This window comes from Gopherus evgoodei, chromosome 9 (assembly GCF_007399415.2).
Source record: "Gopherus evgoodei ecotype Sinaloan lineage chromosome 9, rGopEvg1_v1.p, whole genome shotgun sequence".
NCBI lineage: Eukaryota > Metazoa > Chordata > Testudines > Testudinidae > Gopherus > Gopherus evgoodei.
In genome coordinates this window covers 108,721,701-108,741,141 of record NC_044330.1, presented here as the reverse complement: position 1 = coordinate 108,741,141, position 19,441 = coordinate 108,721,701, and the positions used below count along the sequence as shown (strand labels likewise).

Sequence of the window (19,441 nt, the reverse complement as noted above, 5' to 3'; positions counted from 1 at the left end):
GTCCCCTGGAGTGGCGCCGCCATGGCGCTGGATATATACCCCTGCCAACCCGCCCGCTCCTCAGTTCCTTCTTGCCAGCTACTCCGACAGTGGGGAAGGAGGATGGGTTTGGAATGGATATGAGCAACACATCTCGAAGAACAACAGTTACAAAGGTGAGTAACCGTCTTTTCTTCTTCGAGTGCTTGCTCATATCCATTCCAGTTAGGTGATCCCCAAGCCTTACCTAGGCGGTGGGGTTGGAGTGAGATGTCGCAGAGTGCAATACGGCAGAGCCGAAGGCTGAGTCATCCCTAGACTGCTGAGCCAGGGCATAGTGGGAGGCAAAGGTGTGGACAGAGGACCAGGTCGCTGCACGACAGATTTCATGAATGGGCACGTGAGCGAGGAAAGCAGCTGGTGAGACCTGAGCCCTGGTGGAGTGCGCAGTCACGTGGCCCATGGGACATGAGCTAAGTCGTAAGAGGCGCGGATGCACAACATTACCCAAGAGGAAATCCACTGCGAGGAGACAGGAAGCCCCTTGATACGTTCAGCCACCGCGACAAAGAGTGGGGGGGTTCTGCGGAATGGCTTAGTGCGCTCTATATGAAAAGCGAGTGCTCTACGAACGTCTAGGGAGTGTAGCTGCTGCTCCCTGCGAGACGAATGCTGTTTTGGGAAGAAGACAGGGAGGAAGATCTCCTGGTTAACGTGGAAGGCCGATACCACTTTGGAGAGAAAGGCCGGACGCTGTCACAACTGCACCTTGTCCCTGTGGAACACAGTATACAGGGGATCCACTGTGAGGGCCCGAAGTTCCGAGACCCGTCTCGTGGACATGATGGCCACCAGGAAAGCGGTTTTCCAGGGAGGTAGAGAAGGGAGCAAGTTGCTAACGGTTCGAAAGGAAGGGACATGAGTCTAGCAAGAACCAGGTTAAGATCCCATGTTGGGGTAGGGTGGCGTACTTGAGGGTAGAGGCGCTCTAGGCCCTTAAGGAACCTAGACACCATCGGATGAGAAAACACCGAGCGACCATCGTCTCCTGGGTGGAATGTAGAGATGGCCGCCAACTGGACCCTCAGAGATGATACCGCCAAGCCCATTGTTTGAGGGACCAGAGGTAATCCAAGATGTTGGATATGGAGACCTCAGCGGGAACGAAGTTCCACTCCATGCACCAGCACGCGAAACGCTTCCACTTGGCCAAATATGTAGCTCTAGTGGAAAGCTTCCTGCTACCCAGGAGCACCCGCTGCACTGGGGTGGAGCAACACAGCTCAGACTGAGTCAGCCACGCAGGAGCCATGCTGTGAGGTGGAGCAACTCAAGGTTCGGGTGACGGAGCTTGCCGTGGTCCTGGGTGATCAGGTCCAGGTGAAGAGGTAGGGGAACAGGGTCGGCTATGGATAGGTCTAGCAACATGGTGTACCAGTGCTGTCGAGGCCACGCTGGAGCTATCATGATCAAGTGGGATTTGTCCCTGCGTGCTTTCAAAAGGACCTTGTGGACGAGTGGAAACGGTGGAAAGGCGTACAGCAGGTGCGTCGTCCACGGCACAAGGAAGGCGTCCGCCACTGAGCCCGGTGAGAGGTCTTGAAAGGAGCAGAACGTCTGGCATTTCCTGTTCCCACGGGAAGCAAAGAGGTCTATCCGGGGAAACCCCCACTTCCGGAAGAGCAAAAGAGCAAAGTCCGGGCGAAGGGACCATTCATGGGAAAGGAAGGATCTGCTGAGGCGATCCGCCAGCATGTTCCGAACTCCTGGGAGAAAGGACGCGATGAGGTGTATAGAATGGGCTATGCAGAAGTCCCATAGTCCTAAGGTTTCTTGACACGGGGTGAAGATCTCGTGCCGCCCTGTTTGTTTATATAGTGCATGGCTGTTGTGTGTCAGTATTCACCGACAACACAACAGCCCTGCAAATGTTGCCAGAATGTCTGACAAGCGAGGCGGACCACTCTCAGCTCCAGGACGTTGATGTGGAGGTCCAGCTCGTGAGATGACCAATGGCCTTGGGTACGTAGGTGCCCGAGGTGAGCCCCCCAACCGAGGGATGATGCGTCCGCTGTCAGGGACGCCGAGGGCTGGGGCGGGTGGAACAGGAGCCCCGCACACACTATGGAGGGATCCAGCCACCACAGGAAGGAGTCTAGCACGGTCGAGGGAATGGTGACGACCATGTCCATAGGATCCCTGGCTGGACGGTATTGTGAGTTGAGCCAGGACTGCAGGGGACGCAGGCGCAGTTTTGCGTAGTTCGTTACAAACGTGCAGGCCGCCGTGTGGCCCAAGAGAGCGAGGCAAGTGCGCACCAAAGTTGGCGGCGCCACTTGCAGCCTCCGGATGATGACCGTCAGAGCCTGGAACCATGGCAGTGGTAGGCAGGCTTTGGCAAGAGTCGAGTCCAAGGTGGCACCAATAAACTCTATCCTCTGAGTGGGGATTAGAGTCGATTTTTCCACACTGATCATTAGACCTAGATGTAGGAAAAGGTTCTTGACAATGCGAACATGACTGAGGACTCGTGTCTCGGAGGTCCCGCAGATAAGCCAGTCGTCTAGTTACGGAAAGACGTGTATCCGACTGCGGCGAAGGTGGAAGGCGACTACAGCCACACATTTGATGAATACCCTTGGGGCTGCAAAGAGGCCGAATGGGAGGACCATGAACTGGAAATGCTGCCCGTTGACCACGAACCGGAGGAACCTCCTGTGAGGTGGGAAGATGGCTATGTGGAAGTAGGCATCTTGCATGTCGAGGGTGGCATACTAGTCTCCAGGGATGGGATAATGGTCCCCAGGGATACCATACAGAACTTCAATTTTACCATGCATCTGTTGAGTTTCTGCAGATCGAGGATTAGTCTGAGACCTCCCTTTGCCTTCGGGATCAGGAAATAGCGGGAATAAAACCCCTTGCCCCGCTCGTGCTCCGGTACCTCCTCTATGGCTCCTTTGGCAAGGAGCGTTTGCACCTCCTGTAGGAGGAGTTGCTCGTGAGAGGGGTCCCTGAAGAGGGACGAGAAAGGGAGGTGGAAGTGGGGGGTTGAAATAAATTGTAGGCAGTATCCAAGTTCCAACGTGCGTAGGACCCAACGATCTGATGTTAGCTGGGACCACGCAGGGAGGAAAAAGGAAAGAGCGGGGACAGATCCTTTAAAGAAACTGGTACAACGCCCTCGGGCGCACCTTCAAAAGGAAGGTTTTGGCCCGGAGGAAGGCTTGGAGGAGCTTTGGTTCTGGCCCCCTTGGTTGCCTGATTGCCTCCAGCAGCCGTTTCTGCCTCGCCGTCTGGCGAAGTCTTACCTCTGCCGAGGTTGAGGGTAAGGGCAGTGTCGCTGGGGTCAGAAGGGCCTGCGCTGAGTTACAGGCATGTGTATCCCTAACGAGCGCATAATGACCCTGTTGTCTTTTAGGCTCTGCAGCCTAGAGTCAATTTTGTCTGAAAACAGCCCTTGACCCTCGAATGGAAGGTCCTGAATAGTGTGCTGGAGCTCCGGGGGGAGGCCGGAGACCTGCAGCCACGAGATACGGTGCATAGTCACGCCAGAGGCCAGAGTCCTGGTGGCTGAGTCCGCGGCGTCCAGGGAAGCTTGGAAGGAAGTTCTCGCAACCTTTTTTCCCTCGTCAAGGATCACCGAGAACTCCTGCCGTGCATCCTGCGGAAGCAGCTCCTTAAATTTGTCTGCCGCCGCCCAGGTGTTGTAGCTATAACGGCTAAGGAAGGCTTGCTGGTTGGACACACAGAGCTGGAGGGCTCCTGCAGAGTAAACTTTTCGCCCTAGCAAGTCCATGCGCCTCAGGTCCTTCGATTTAGGGGCTGGGGCCTGCTCGCCATGGCGCTCCCTCTCGTTAACCGACTGGACGACGAGGGAGCAAGGAGGAGGATGTACATATAGATATTCATAGCCCTTTGAGGGCACCATGTATTTGTGCTCTACTCCTCACGCAGCGGGCAGAACAGAGGCCAGAGACTGCCAGATTGTAGTGGCATTGGCCTGTATGGTCTTAATAAATGGGAGGGCCACTCTAGTGGGGGCATCAGATGACAATATGTCCACCACTGGGTCTTGGACCTCTGGGACCTCCTCGGCTTGCAAGTTCATGTTCTGTGCAACACGCCTGAGGAGGTCCTGGTGGGCCCTGAGGTCAACTGGAGGAGGGCTGGCCAACGAGGTTCCAGCTACAGCCTCGTCAGGGGAGGATGAAGAGGAGAGACCTGGAACGAGTGGGTCTGATGAGGGCTCCACCTGAAGGATCGTGTCCGCCTCCCTGGGGAGCTCAGAGCCCTGAGGCTGGTTTAACCCTTCTTCCATAGGAGGAGGGGGAGGATGGGTAATCGTGGCCTCCGGTGCCCTGTGCTCCGAGGCCGTCGAGCGCGGTGGACCTGGGAGAGGGCCTTGGGCCTGATGGTACGCCCAGGGCGTCCAGAATCCCCACTGCTGCGGACCATGATCTTGAGGCTGGGGTTCGCTGAACAAGGCAGCAGGCACATCGGTGTCCGGGGCGTATGCACTGTCCACCTGAGATGACACGGACGGCTGTCGGGATGGCCATGGAGGAGCCGAATGAGGCTCGTATGAGTCCCTCGCTCCCGTCGTTGGAGATCTCCTCGGTGCCGGGGATCGGTACCGGGAATCATATCGGTGCTGAGACCGAGACCGGGACCTGCAACCAGTGCGGTGCCGGGAGGTCGACCTGGATCTCGAGCGTCTGCGGCGGGACCAGCTGCGAGAGTCTCGGTGCCAGGAGCGGTGCCTAGAGTCAGAGCGGTATTGAGAGCACCGACCGGGATGAGAGGTGGATCTGTGCCGCAAGTACAACCGGTGCCGCCTGGGTGAGTGGTGCCAGGACTGCGAGCGGCGTCGAGATCGGGACCGACCATGAGACCTCGAGCGGTGCCGGCCCGTCGACTCCAGCGAAAGAGGCCTTATAGTGGCAGGCTTGCCTCTGGAATGCAGAACCCGCACCTAGTGCCGGGGGTTGAGGCAGGGCAGATTCAGTCATCGCAATAAGGTCTCTGGCCGAGGAGAATGTCTCCGGCGTGGAGGGGACCGTCAGCTCGACCACGGGTCTCACTGGGGAGCTCTCCTGGACCGGACTCGACAGCTCTCTCAGGACCGGAGTCGATGGTACCACGGTCATCAGTGCATGGCAAGGGTAGGTGCCGGGCGATCTGGACGAGTCTGCACCGAAGGTGCGGCAGAAGTTGAAGGCCTTCGGTCAGGTCCCTGCACCGGAGAAGGCCGGTGCCGAGGTGTCTTGGCGGAGCTGGTGCGGTCCGGTGCGGGAGGAGCGCTGTCAGTGCTGGGTGCTGAGGACGGAGGGTTAAGGGCTGCCTCCATAAGGAGAGTCTTTAATCGAAAGTCCCTCTCCTTTTTAGTCCGCGGCTTAAATGCCTTGCAAATGCGGCACTTGTCAGAGATGTGCGATTCCCCGAGGCACTTTAGGCAAGAGTCGTGGGGATCGCTTGTGGGCATCAGCTTTTTACAGGCCAAGCACGGTTTAAACCCTGGTGAACCTGGCATGGGCCCGGGCACGGGGAAGGGCTAGAGCCCAAACCCCGCTAAACTATGTACAACAACTAACTAACAACTATAAACTATAAAACTAATTATACTATGGACTAAGTCAACTATATACAACAAGAGATCAAATGAGTGAAGAGAAGCTAGGGAAGTGGAGGACAGCTAAGCTGCACTCCACTGTTCCAACGACCGACACAGATGGTAAGAAGGAACTGAGGAGCGGGTGGGTCGGCAGGGGTATATATCCAGCGCCATGGCGGTGCCACTCCAGTGGGCGACCTGCCGACTCACTGGAGTTGCTAGGGTAAAAATCTTCCGACGAGAGCGCACACCTAACTGGAACGGATATGAGCAATCACTCGAAGAACAAGGTCTTACAATGGAAAGAGTTAGGCAACCTTAACTGTAAGTGTGGCTGCTTTCTTCACCTACAATAATCCCAGACATCAGCACTGCTGAGGAAATTCAACCACATTAAAAGACAACAACATGTTTTAAACAGAGGGAAATAATGTGTACTTGGACAACTCTATTGGAGATTTTCCCTCTCTTTCAAGTATTAGGTACTGGACGAAGCCAGAGACTGCTCCATAGGCCATGAGGAACATATCTCTTCCTGCCATGCAGCAGGCATAAAAGCCATCCCAACTGCAGCCAAAAGAGTGCATTCTCAATTCAGTTATACTAGATTCACTATTTTTCAGCAGTAATTCCCCACAGTTAGGAACTGCACTCTACATAACTGTGCCAACACTCTATATAACTGATGCCAGAAGGAAATGAAAAGTTTAAGGCCTTACATGAACTCTTCATCCTTGGTGGTCCGTATTCGGCTGTAGGCATCAATGACAGAGGGCTTACGAACTGTCTCACACCGCACATACTCTTTCCCATCCTCATCTCGAAACGTGCGATAGATTTTGAGGCGACGGCCAGTGGCAGAGGAATTGAGACTGGTTACAGAGGCAGTGTCGTCATCTTTGTGAGAGCCTGCTGAGGTGCCCGAAGCTGATGCTACAAAAGAGATTATTTTAAGGGTTTCCAAAACAGTTCATGCTCTAGAAATTTTACATTCCCTTTGTCCTGAGAGATCATGACACCCCAATACCAGAGACCAAAGACAGGGACAAACCTGTTTGCTTGAGAATCTAAAATGCCATCTCTAGAATCTAGGATGCAGGTGTAAGGCATGCAGATACCATGGTATGAGCAGAAAGATAGGATGAGCAGTTAGAAAGATTCATCTAGGCACGTTCTTTTATTGGTGCTCATCAACGCACTATCAGCGTCAACAAGGATTTCACATATTAAATGGGAAAAGTGAAACTGTGAAAAGTTAAACCGTGGCACCCAAGTGTTATATAAATATCTAGGTCATACACATGTAACTTCTGTCATTTCTTCCATTGCAATTTCAGCCTAGATATCTGCACTATGTATCTTCCCTGGACAGAAGGAAGAAAGATCTGACAGAGGAACCCAAGATTCAGCAGTAATGCAATCAATTACTGAAAGGCAAGAACAAACAATATGAGCACTTGGTCCTTAAAAGGACATCTCATAACATGCAATCCATAACCCTGAAAGAAAGGAAAACTGGGTCAGTCATGCCCACACATCTTCCTGGAAGCAGAGCTCTGGAACAAGTTCTCCTGTAAAACACTTTTGTTCTGGCCTGCAAATTCGGACTTTACAAAACAGACCCCAACAGTCCAGAGGCCTCTTTCCTTCATTATCGGATGGGGCTGGCTTTTGTTTATAGTCAATGGTTTTAGTTAAGCTGTCCTTGTGAACTCTCTCCACTCTGAAAAGAGATGTGGTTACAAACCTCTTTACAGAATTTCCCAGCAGAGCTGTTTCCATTAGGTCTTGTAGGAATGGCTAACTCAATGGCTAACTCAATAGCCCTCCCTTTTTTCATTTCTCTCAGGCTACGAGTTGCCATTGACCTAGTGGAGTGTTTCCTGATCCCATGTGGAGTTTTGCCTGCCCTGATTGCTGCTACTACCTATTTAAACACTGTTGCCTTAGAGGCTCCGTTTTCTTTACGAACGGCATATATAAACACATAACGCATCTGACTTTCTGAAGGCTCAGTTCTGTGCAAGCAGAAATCCAAGACAGTCCTGACATCCAGCCTGCTTGTTCTAGACCTTCTGTCAGCCAAAGGAAAATTTGGTAATGTCCTCGTGGTTAAATGACCCCTCCGTCTAAGTACTTTCTTCTAGTCTGAGTTTTCTGCCCACAGTGGCAATACCACATTACAGATCAACCCAGTGCTGATTCAATAGTGATCAATTTTAATCAGAATAAGATGTAACAACAATGATGGTCTGACCAACTGTGCACTGCTGGAAGTTGTTTTTGTGGAGGTGAGATGTTTTACCAGCATGGTAAGGACATATCACAATACTGTAGCGTAGACAAGCCCTAGGTGTAGATGTACTCCAAATTACACTCTTCTCTGCTGAAGCACTACAGGATAGCTGCCAGAGTTTTTCCAGAATAAATTGCTACAACACAGTGTGGTAGATTTGGACACATAAACATGACTAAAGCCTAGAAAATCTGTTGCACATATATAACTGTGGTGTAACCAGATGAGGATGTCTCAAATTGTTAAAACAACATTTACTAGTTATAGAGTAAATAAAGCCCTAGAGCAGTGGTTTTCACCCTTTTTTCATTTGCTGACCCCTAAAAAATTTCAAATGGAGGTGTGGACCCCTCTGGAAATCTTAGACATAGTCTGTGGGCCCCTAGGTTGAAAATCACTGCTGCAGAAAATAGTCTGCAAACCTCTCTCAAGAGTAAAGGAATTCTGAGCAGAAAGCAGCACTTGACATCCTAAACAAATCAGCGCAAACTTGATAGCTTTATAACAGAACTACAAAATCAGCAGGCAAAAGGAAGAGTAGATATTAATCTTCACTCCTTAAGCTAAACCATCTATGTGCTTGAGGGTAGGAAAACAATACCACCCTCCACCTCTTTCAAACAAGCACATCAATGCATAATTATGAGGATTATGCACCTTTCTCTGAAGCAACAGTTCAGACAGGACACTGGGCTACACAAAGCACTGGTCTGGTTGAATACAGCCATTTCTAGGTACTTCACACCAGCATCATATCTCCTGCCCCTGCACCCCACTTACTGCAATCACTCACACAATCCTTTTTTGTCTCTCCTGTCCTTTTTGCTCCTTTCCTTGTCATTGCCACTGTCTTCTCCCAGAAGCATCCTTTGCAGCTCCTTCCGCTCCTGTTCTTCTCTCTCCCGAGACAGCTGTGAGCTGGTTTTCTTGTTCTGTAACATATTCTCAATATTCTTTCCCATCTCCTCGAAGTCACTGTCCTCAGCTGAGCTGCTGTCTGTGTCTGTTGATAAGATCTCAGTTGATTCTAAAACTCTGAAACAGGAGACCGCTTCAAAGTCAGTTATCTTACAAACCACAAGTACCTCACCATCTACCCCAACCCTTCATGCATAAATGAGAGAACAAAAGTGACAGCAGTAGGTATAAAACCAGCTCTCCCAAAGAGTAGCCTGGAATGTACACAAACCCCTCAAACTGTTAATCAGCTCTTCCACTTCAGCCATCCTGCAGCTTCTGCTCCCAGAAGGATCCCAGACTCAATACTCCTCCTCTCATTCAATTGTCCTCCTCTTCACAGTGATAGTCCAATCATCTGCCTACCCTGCTGGCTCTCAGACCAACGTTTTATTTGAAGACCCTGGGGCTGGTTACACTGAAAAGTTACATCAGCATAACTACAACTCTCAGGGCTATAAAAAATCCACACCCCCGAGAGACGTAGTTAAGCCGACCTAATCCCCAGGTGTAGTTAGAGCCAGGCTGATAGAAGAGCTCTTCTATAGCTACTGCCTCTTAGAGAGGTGGATTACCAACAGCAAAGGGAGAACCCCTCCTGTTGCTGCGATATGTGTCTACACTGAAGTGCTGCTGCAGCTGTGCTGCTGTAGCATTTTAAGTGTAGAAAAAGCCTTGGATTGGAGATGTAAATGTTATGAGCTACAGTAACACAGAGAAGGGTGTGGAGCCAGTAGTTGCTACCCAACAGAGACAGGGGTAAGAAGCTAGAAACTGTGGGCCTAGAAACAGAGCTCTGTGGAATATCATATCACACCTATCAGGGTATGGTTTCAGACTTCCATTCCTGATCTTTCCCAAAAAAGATCTGCAACCAAGAGAACACCAAAACCATCCCGATATGTTCTATAAACATTCCCAGAAAGCCCACATCCTCAGTGCTCTATTAACGTGGCTCAGCTAGACAAATCAACATGAACCCCCACTATTCTCTGCAGCACACACGCATTCAAAGTCTGTAAGACCCATAAGCAAAGCAAAAGAGTCTAGGCTCCTGACTGGGGAACGGACAGAAGGCTGTAAATCCTGATAAGAACTTACTTATTCTGCAAGTCGAAGATGCGCTGACACTCCTCTTTATATCTCTCCTGATGTTCTGCCACTGAGAACCGAGACCCACGTGCAAATTTACTCATAGGCCCCTCTCCTGAGCGAGCCTGCTCTGTGGACATTGTGCGCACCACATCAATCACTTCCCAACGGGAAAGCTTCTTAATCTGAGAAACAAGACACACACTAGAAAGGGATTCAGGAGACAGACAGTTCAGGGAGGAGGATCCGTATTCAGAAAGGCCAGAGTTAAAAGTGAGCCCTCTTCATAAGCCACTCTGGATTCATCCAAAGTTTCTCATGGACAGGACTCCATACTGTGCAGCTCCTGTATCAGACTCACCTCTTCTTCAGGAACACCAAATTTACGTAGAAGCTGTTTGGCATTTTTGAGAGACAGACGCCGGAGATCAGCATCTGTCCCTGTCACAGTCTTCTTCACTGGCTGTGGTTCCTTATCATCCTGTTTAGAGAAGGACAGCCTCTGAATGTTACCAAACACACTAACCTTTTCTGTATTCTCATTCCCTCTGTCTGACATCCTCTCAAACTGCACCTCCCACCCCCCATCTTTATTCCACTTCTTCAGGCTTATCCCTCTTGCCCCACACCAGCCTTGGGAACACATCTACCTTCTGCTGGGTTGGTTTGTTTGGGATCTTCACATAAGAGAATCCTTCACCACAACCTGTAGGATCTGCCACACCAGTCACTTCCAGAAGACACTTCCCCTTCATAGCAGCAATGAAGGCTCGTGTGGTATTCCAAGGAGCTGTGCGCACCTGCCATAAAGGAGAGAAACAGGCCATCACACATCTGTCACTCTCACCAGGGAGAGATTTCCACCCATTCTGGTTTTGGCCCCATCAAAATTTCAAGCAAATTAAATAGTTTTTACTAATGTTCTCAAGTTTAATTTACTGACAGACCACAGTTTTTAATGGACATAAACTGAGTGAAATCATAAACACACACATGACCTGTCCTCATTCAGAGGAAACATTTATGTTCAAACAGCTTTAAAAAACAGTGAAATAAATATAGACATCTGCATTCCCTGATGTGCTGAGCCCTCCTGACCTGTGCTGTCACCTTAGCTCTCTCCTCTCCCAGGCACCTCTGCTCATGCTAGCACTAGCTGATGCCTCATGGACCCCTGCTGTACCATCAGATTGCATGACTATATTTTTATTAGATCTAAATTTATAGTCTGTCAAATTGAACAGCTTAGGGTCTGCAGTAATCTCCTTCGAGAATGGGACACTGATCACCACAGTCCACTCACTACTTAGTCTTCCCTCTTTATCTTGGATATTTCTAAGACTTCCATCATCTTGGTAACTAAACACTAAACAACAATTAAAGGGAGCAATGACCAAGTCCACAGAGTGGTCTATTCTCCATTTCACCATGCTCCAGGCTCTCCTCCACTTGCTTTCATGGTGCTTTTCTTCTTGTCTTTCCAACTCCCAACTCAAATCCCCACCATGGACTGGTCAATGAAGAGATGCTGACAAGGCTCTTCCCCCTACGCCTGAGAGTCTGACCATAGGCCTATCTACCAGCAGCGTCCTTGTAGAGTTAGCACAGTTGCTTTGGTGGGAGCTGGGTGGATAGGGGGTCTCAGATAATACAGTCCTAGCTATTACAACTAGTCAGTGGAATTCAGAGCACTATTGTAATGTGTTCAGGCCATTCTCTGATGTTATATTAGCTGTAGTTTTGGCATAGATTTTACCTTTAGCCCCAGGACCCTTAGCACATAACAGGCTAGTGGGAGGTAGGCTTATATCCCAGTTTGCCACAACTAACTATTTGTACAGACAAGCCCTTGCACTGAGTCCATTTTGCAGCAAGGGGTGGATTCCTCAGGGGTAAAAAAAAAAGGAGGGGGGAATCACGATTATACAATCTACACCCAAAAGAAAATATGTTCTCCATTTAAAAAAAGATGTATTTTATTTATTTGCTACCAGACTAGTTTACAGACCATCATATGTCTAACACTTTCCCTGCTCTGCCCTGACAGTACCTCATCATCAATCTTCATCTGGAAGTCCTCTTCATTCTCTTCCTCTGGGGCAAAGAATGATTTTTCCCCATAACCTGCATCCTGTAGAGAAACAGAAAGAAAAAAAAAAAATCAAACTCCCAAATTATAAAAAGGACCCATGAGAAAAGGAAAAAACAGAGTACTACGAGACTGACAGTCTCCAGCAGAGAACAGACCAAGTGTAGTATAAAGAACACACTGTGAGGAGACACCCACCAGGAGATTAACAAAGCTGAAACATGTATCAGCATTTGGACTAGGATTACCATATTTCAGATTCCCTAGAAGAGAACGCTGCCGGGGAGAAGGGGGGTAGCAGGTGGGGAGTCAGCGGAGGGGAGCTGAAGAAGGGGAGGGGTATTTGAGGGGGTGCATGTACAGGCCCAACAAGGAAAACAACAGAACAGGCCCTGTCAACACTGGTCCTCCACTTGTGAGTTACTCCCTTCTTTTCATGTGTCATCATATAATGCCTGCATCTGTAACTTTCACTCCATGCCTCTGAAGTAGTAAGCTTTTTTTACCCACAAAAGCTTATGCCCAAATAAATCTATCAGTCTTTAAGGTGTCACCGGACTCCTTGTTGTTTTCAGAAAGAAAGAGTTTCCTGTAATAGATCAGTATTTATCAGTTAGCCTGCAAGAGACATTTACCTTTAGCCGCTGTTCAGCTGCAATCATGCTATAATAGGCACAGCACTGCTCTGGGGACACCATTGCTCTTATTTCCTCTTCTGTTGGTAATCTGAAGTCTGACTTTAATACCCACCAATTTGAGTCCATCCCTGAAAAATGCAGAGATGAGGTTACTTGTAACAATAGGGACCATCCCTCAAAAAAGAAGGAGAGGTTACTTACCTGTAATTAGAGGTTTTTTGAGATGTGAGGTCCCTATCTATATTCAACTACCCACCCTCCTTCCCCTCTGCTTTGGATCTCTTGCATTCACGGTGAAGGAACTGGAGATGTGGTCAGTCTGCCCTACCCTTTATTATCTTGGAAGAAACCATGAGATGAGCCAAGAGAGCACGTGTGAACCAATGGACACTACTACTTTCAAAATCTCCAGTTTTGGACACATGGTGCGCTTGCATAAACACCCAAGGGAATACAGATAGGAACCACACTTCTCGAAGAACCTCCAGCTACAGACAAGTAACAACAACAACTTCTCTTTTTTGTCTCCTTCAAGCAATGGTCCCTAGTGTATTCTATTGAGGGTGATTAACAAGCAGTACCTAAGTCAGAAAAGGGTGCAAGGATGAGGATGGAATAGTTGAGCAGAGGACAGCAGTTCCGAGAGAGGCATCCATCACAGAGTTCTGTACCAAGGCGTAATGTGTAGCAAAGGTATGTACTGAACTTCACATGGATGCTCTGCATACGTCCTGAACCAGCACATCGTGGAGGGTGGCCATGGTTGATGACTGGGCTCTTGTGGAATGGGCCCTCACTCTAAGGGGTGGAGGCAGTCCAGATAACTGATAGCACAGTGTAATGTACCCCAAAATCCACTTGGGGAGTCTCTGTGTGGAGATTGCCTGTCCCTTAACTCTTTCAACTATTATAATAAACAAATCTAGGGGATTTCTGGATCAGTCTCATCCCTTGTAGACAGAAGGCCAAGGCCCAGGAGATGAGGGAGTGAAGTCGACATTCTCCTTCTAAAGCATGAGGCTTTAGGAAGAAAGCAGGTAAGTGAATGGATTGGTTGAGATGAAACTGGATAGGACCTTTGGCAGAAACTTAGTATGTAGGCACAGGGGGACTTTATCCTTATGGGAAATGGTGAAAGGAAGGTCCACCATCGTGGCGCCAAGTTCACCTACCCTTCTCACAAGGTCCTGGGCGAAAACCAGTCTGTCACTGAGTGGAAGGTGGAAGGCAGAAATGGCTGCCAAATTGACCCTGATTGACAAAGAGACAAGCCCCGGAGCTTGAGATGCAGAAGATAGTCTAAAATCAACTACAATGACGCCTGCTCAGGCTGGATGTCTTTATCCAAGGTCAAACAAGTGAACCGCTTCCATATGGCCAGGTAGATTGCTCTGGTGGAGGGCTTCCTACTTCCCAACAGAATCTGCCGGACATCGGCCAAGCACTGCTACTCACGCTCAACCAAGCAGCAGCCAAGCCGTCAGGTGCAGCGCCACCACATTTAGATGCAGAAGACTGCCATGGTTTCAGGACAGCAAGTCCAGCCTGAGCGGCAGCTGGAACAGAACCGGCACTGAAAAGTCCAGCAGCATACTGTAAGTGCTGGCACAGGCAAGCCAGTGCTATCAGGATCACCTTCTTGATCTCGATCACCTGCTTGATCTTCATGAGGACCCTTGGGAGCAACAGCATCAGAGTAAAGGCGTACATCAGAGCCCCCGACCATGGGAATAGAAAAGTGTTCAACAGGGATCCCCTGTCCATGCCCCTTATTGAGCAAAATATGTGGCATTTCCTGTTCCGCAAACAGGTTCACCTGGGGAGTTCCTCACTTGTGGAAGATGGAGCTGACCACCTCTGGATGGAGGGAACACTCATGGTGAGACAAGAAGGTCCTGCTGAAGCAATCTGCCAAAGCGTTCTTGGCCCATGAAAGGTGAGCTGAAATAAGATGTATACTGTGCCGCAGATAGAGGTCCCAGAGCCTGAGGACTACATCCTCTCAGCTACATTCCAAATCTCAATTATTCTAGTGTAACATCTAGTAATGGGAACAAATTAAACAAATCCCTGATATTAAAAACAAATTAGGGTTAGAGACAGATTTTTGGCTTCAATTACATTTATCATGGTCAATGCCTTTCAGTTAAGAGACCGCAGTGCCACCTCTTCCCCTGCCTCTTAACACTTAAGTTTCAAAAGTATTTAAAACACCAATGCACCAAGTATGTCCCAATCAGGGTAGATAAAAATCAACATTTTGGCAGTTTTTTTATTTAAATTTTTTTAAAAATCTGATTTTTTTCATTTTTTTTAATAAAATGCTTTTTGAGGAAAAAGCAATTTAAAGATAGTTTTAATTAAGATATAATGTATCTCAAAGATATCTCATCATGGAATAAGGATCATAAATTCTAATTCTATAGTATGAGACAATATATTCATGTAATGTTTAAAAAAAAGGTTTGTAAATGAGTTTCAATAGTTCATGGATTAGGGACCCAATTTTATGGGGCTCCAGGGGCTTCTGCAGAGATTATTTAGGTTAATCTTTCTATCTACCCAATGGGACTCGGTATCTTCTAGACTGAGCACTATCAGAGATCCTTAGTTTTGCAATTCTCTAACTACTGATTTGTGTCTCCAGATCGAATATGCCTGTTAACAGCAAAAATGTTTTTAAATAAATAAAATTAATTAGTTAATATAGAGAGGTGAGAAATAACAGACCTCAATCCTATTGTCCCTCTGCAAATTTGTGTACACAGAGTCAATCCCTCTCTCTAAAACTGCAAAGTTTCAAAAAGTTCAATGAATAGAATATTGCTGGGGGCGGAACAGAGCTGGAAAAGGAGAAGTCTGGAGATAAATGTGAAAAGGGAGGGACAGGCAGTAGAAACAAAAGTGAAACTGTTTGGGCAGCATATTCCAGAAGTCTTGAGGTCTTTCTGAATCTAGCCTTTATTGATTTGTGATCTTCCACACCATTCTCTCACTAGAAGTGAAAACCTAGAATGGCAGCAGGCCATAAAAGAGACCCAGTTTGGGAATATTTTAATGAAGTTCCTCTACCTGGGGGTAAGACAGGGATGCATGCAAAATGCAAACAGTCCAACAAAGAAATGCAAGGCTTCATTGACCCAGTGAAACAACATCATGAGAAGTGTTCCTTCTCAGGCGGAAGCTGCGTTGAAGATGATGAACATGTCTGAACATGCAGTAACTTCAGGTTGGTAAACTTTTTTATTTCATACTTCTTTCTTAAGGACTGCCTGTCTTCCCTCTGAACTATTCTTGAATTATCATGTTTAAGCAAAAAATATAGTTGTTACTCTATGGTACTATTATTTTAGATGCAGTTATGATAAAAAAAATAAATAGCTGAAATAGGCAGATCTTCCTTTTACAATTTCACCTTTAAAGTAGTTCTGAGTGTCAGCGAATGTAATGAGTAATACTAAATGAGCAGTATGGTAGTAATAATTCAATAACTGCATTGACTTATTTTGTTTACGAGAATCATCCTCAACATACAAGATTCTGAAGACTATCCACCTTCAAGATCACCATCATTTTCTATAGTTTCAGAGTTATCTGCCAATGATAGTGCTTCAGTCACATGTATGTCACATGGCCACACTATATCACCTGCAGCAAAAAGGAAATAAAATCTCCGTCATCCAGAAACAACAGATAAGTTTGTGACAGGAACCAGCAGATTACAAAAAGAGGTAACTGATGAAAAAATTGCTGGTTTGTTTATGCAATAAACTCTCCTTTCTGTATGACTGAGAACTCACACTTCATTAACATGGTTCAGTCATTAAGACCATGCCACAGTCCACCCAACAGAGCAAATGTCCCAGGCAAATTGCTGGATAAAGTATATGAAAGAGAAATTGAGCAGTGTGCAAAAGGTCTAGAGGGTGAAATTGTTAACCTGAGTCGATAGGTGGAGCAATGTCCACAACGATCCTGTTGTACACGCGTGTGTGACAAGAGAAGAAGGGAATGTCTTCCTTACAGAAACAACTGATACATCAGGAAATGCATACACAGCAGAATAGTTACAAGAAGTAACAGTAAAAGCTAACAGACTGTGAAAAAAAAATTCAAATGTCTAGTGCACAGCTTCATCACAGACAATGCTGCAATTGTATCCAAAGTAAGAAATTATTTTAGAAGAGAGTCCCAAGCTAATAACATACGGTTGCAGAGCTCATTTGAAGCACTTCCTAGCCAAAGACTTCAGTGTTCCAGAAATAAAAGCTAATGAAGCTGAAATTGCAAAAATACTTCCATAACAACCACTTTGCAGCAGCTGCTCTGAAAAAAGTGTGAGGAACGAAGCTAACTCTGCCACAAGACATGCAATGGAACTCAGTAACGGTGTGTTTTGAGCACTATATCAAGAACTGGCCTAATCTGATGACAGTTTGTGAACAAAATCATGAAAAAATAGATGGCCCTGTCACAGCCAAAGTTCTCAACATTGGGCTTAAGAGAAATATTGAACACATGCTGAGTACCCTGAAGCCTATTTCTGTAGCCTTGAACAAAATGCAGGGAAATAGCTGTTTTATTGCTGACGCTGTTGAAATTTGCCTATTTCTCTTTTTCAGATCTCACTCGGTTCCTTCCAATTACAGAGTTAAATTACAAGCTTTAAAAAAACGAATGGGACAAGCACTATCTCCAGCTCATTTTCTTGAAAATAATCTCAGTACCAGGGTCAAACCATAACTGCTGAAGAAGAGTTGGTGGCTATGACATGGACATCCAGCAATCATCCCTCCATAATGCCAACTATAATAAACTTCAGAGCTAAGGGTGAACCATTCAAGAAATACATGTTTGCTGATGATGTTTTAAAGAAAGTCACACCAGTGAACCGGTGGAAGTCAATAAGCACTTGGATTCCGAGACTGTTGAAGTGATAACCTCACTTTCAACAGCAGTAGCTTCTTCTGCTGGTGTAGAAAGAATATTTTCTTCCTTTGAACTAATTCATTCCAAATTGAGAAATCGTTTGGGACCTGAAAAAGCAGGAAAGCTTGTTTTTCTTTTCCAGATTATGAACAAACAGGAAAATGAAGGTGAACACAATGACTGAGTTAGCTGCAGAAGCCAATACACCTCTGCCTCGATATAACACTGTCCTCAGGAGTAAAAAAATCTTACCATGTTATAGATGAAACTGCATTATATTGAACTTGCTTTGATCCACCAGAGTGCGCAGCCCTTCCCCCCCGGAGCACTGCTTTACTACGTTATATCTGAATTCGTGTTGTATTGGGTCACGTTATATCGAGGTAGAGGTGTATTTTAAGTTTTTCATGTTGACCTGGCTGACACAGTCGATTTAAATTTTTTTTTTAATATATTCATTTAACTGTTTTAGTTAAAAACAATTTTAACAAAAACAAATCTGATTTAAAAAAAACTTGAATGTCTAGCTAAATTCAAACATTCATATGTTTCTTTTGTTAAAATATTATATGTTTGCTATTGAAGAAAAAAACCCAGAATACATAATGTTGTTTTAGTTAAATAAAGCAATTTATATGTCTGGTGATGTTCTCCTCCTAATACAGCGTAGCAAGAAAATCCTCCAAATATTAATGATTAACCTGTTGAACTGGAGATAGTTCACTTCCCAATGACTTCATAAATATATATATTTCAATATAAATGAAATAACCAAATAATCAATTTTCTGATATAGCTGTAAAACTAATCTGAAAAGTTTTCAAAATAAATCACTTAAAAATGTATAGTGTGTACCTTCTAAAATAAACCTACATCTATCTCTGAGTTGTAAAGAATATGTAGTAAGGTTATAACAGCCAACAAGAATGCACTTTTATATACAAATCCATGATTAAATCGAATCTTCCTGACAAGTGATTTAAATCAAATCCACCCTGGTCCCAATGGCATTTATCACTCTTCTCATTCCCCAACATCCCTATAAATCCACTTTTCTTGTAGCCATCCAATATAGAGCTCTACACTACTTCCTTCTTGCCTCTTTGTGTTTCTGTCATTCTGTGTATGGTATTTGCTTGAATCAGACTTTCAAACTCTTAGGGTAGAGGCAAGAATTCAGCTTGTCTTTGTCTGTAAGACACAATGTGCACCAGTAATGTGGACACAGTAAGAATTTCTCTCAGTGCCAGCAGGAAAATGAGGGGGTTGTGTGCAAGTTAGCATAGAAAGTTCAGTGCCAACCTGATAAATCCCTACTCCAAACGGTTTACAACAGCAGTGGCCACTTTTGGCCCTCGAGATCAACTGTGTTAAGAAAATTTGTATTTGTGAATTGAAAAGGTGTTTGCTGAACCAGGCCTTTAGGATTTTTAAACTAATGCATTCAAATAACACTCATCACTACAGGGAGGAGGTAAGAAGTGCCACCTCCACAACTGCAGAGTACACATGATTTGCATCAGAGCAGCTGCTGTCCCTTCCCAGCTACTCAGCAGCTCCCCATTAGGCCTCTTGCTGCATTGCAGTGGCAGGAGGAGAGTAACTAGCTGCTCCGTTGCCTCTTTCCTGCCAATCTGTGGATGGCAAACACACAAGTTTGGAGCTGAACTGTCTCTGCTGAGCATGGAGAAATAGCTGGAGCACTACTGTGGCCCCTTGACCTTTCTTAAATAATATGTTGACGTCTCAGGCTGAAGAGGCTGGACACACTTGTTCAGTTCAAACAAGCTAGAGTACATAAACAAGAGGTGGATGTGGCCTTTTGGGAAGAGGTTGGCTTTCAGCTG

The 19,441-nt window shown here is 46.6% G+C and overlaps 1 protein-coding gene across 1 annotated transcript in view; it reads right to left on the bottom strand.

Annotated features, from left to right (window-relative positions):
• Positions 1 to 19,441, bottom strand: part of TAF1 (TATA-box binding protein associated factor 1) — a 120,163-nt gene that overhangs the window by 49,373 nt on the left and 51,349 nt on the right. The window contains 7 exon segments of the mRNA XM_030575944.1: positions 6,313 to 6,526; positions 8,683 to 8,924; positions 9,948 to 10,123; positions 10,300 to 10,419; positions 10,589 to 10,738; positions 11,989 to 12,069; positions 12,663 to 12,793. Of these exon segments, the coding sequence (XP_030431804.1) occupies positions 6,313 to 6,526; positions 8,683 to 8,924; positions 9,948 to 10,123; positions 10,300 to 10,419; positions 10,589 to 10,738; positions 11,989 to 12,069; positions 12,663 to 12,793 (1,114 nt within the window).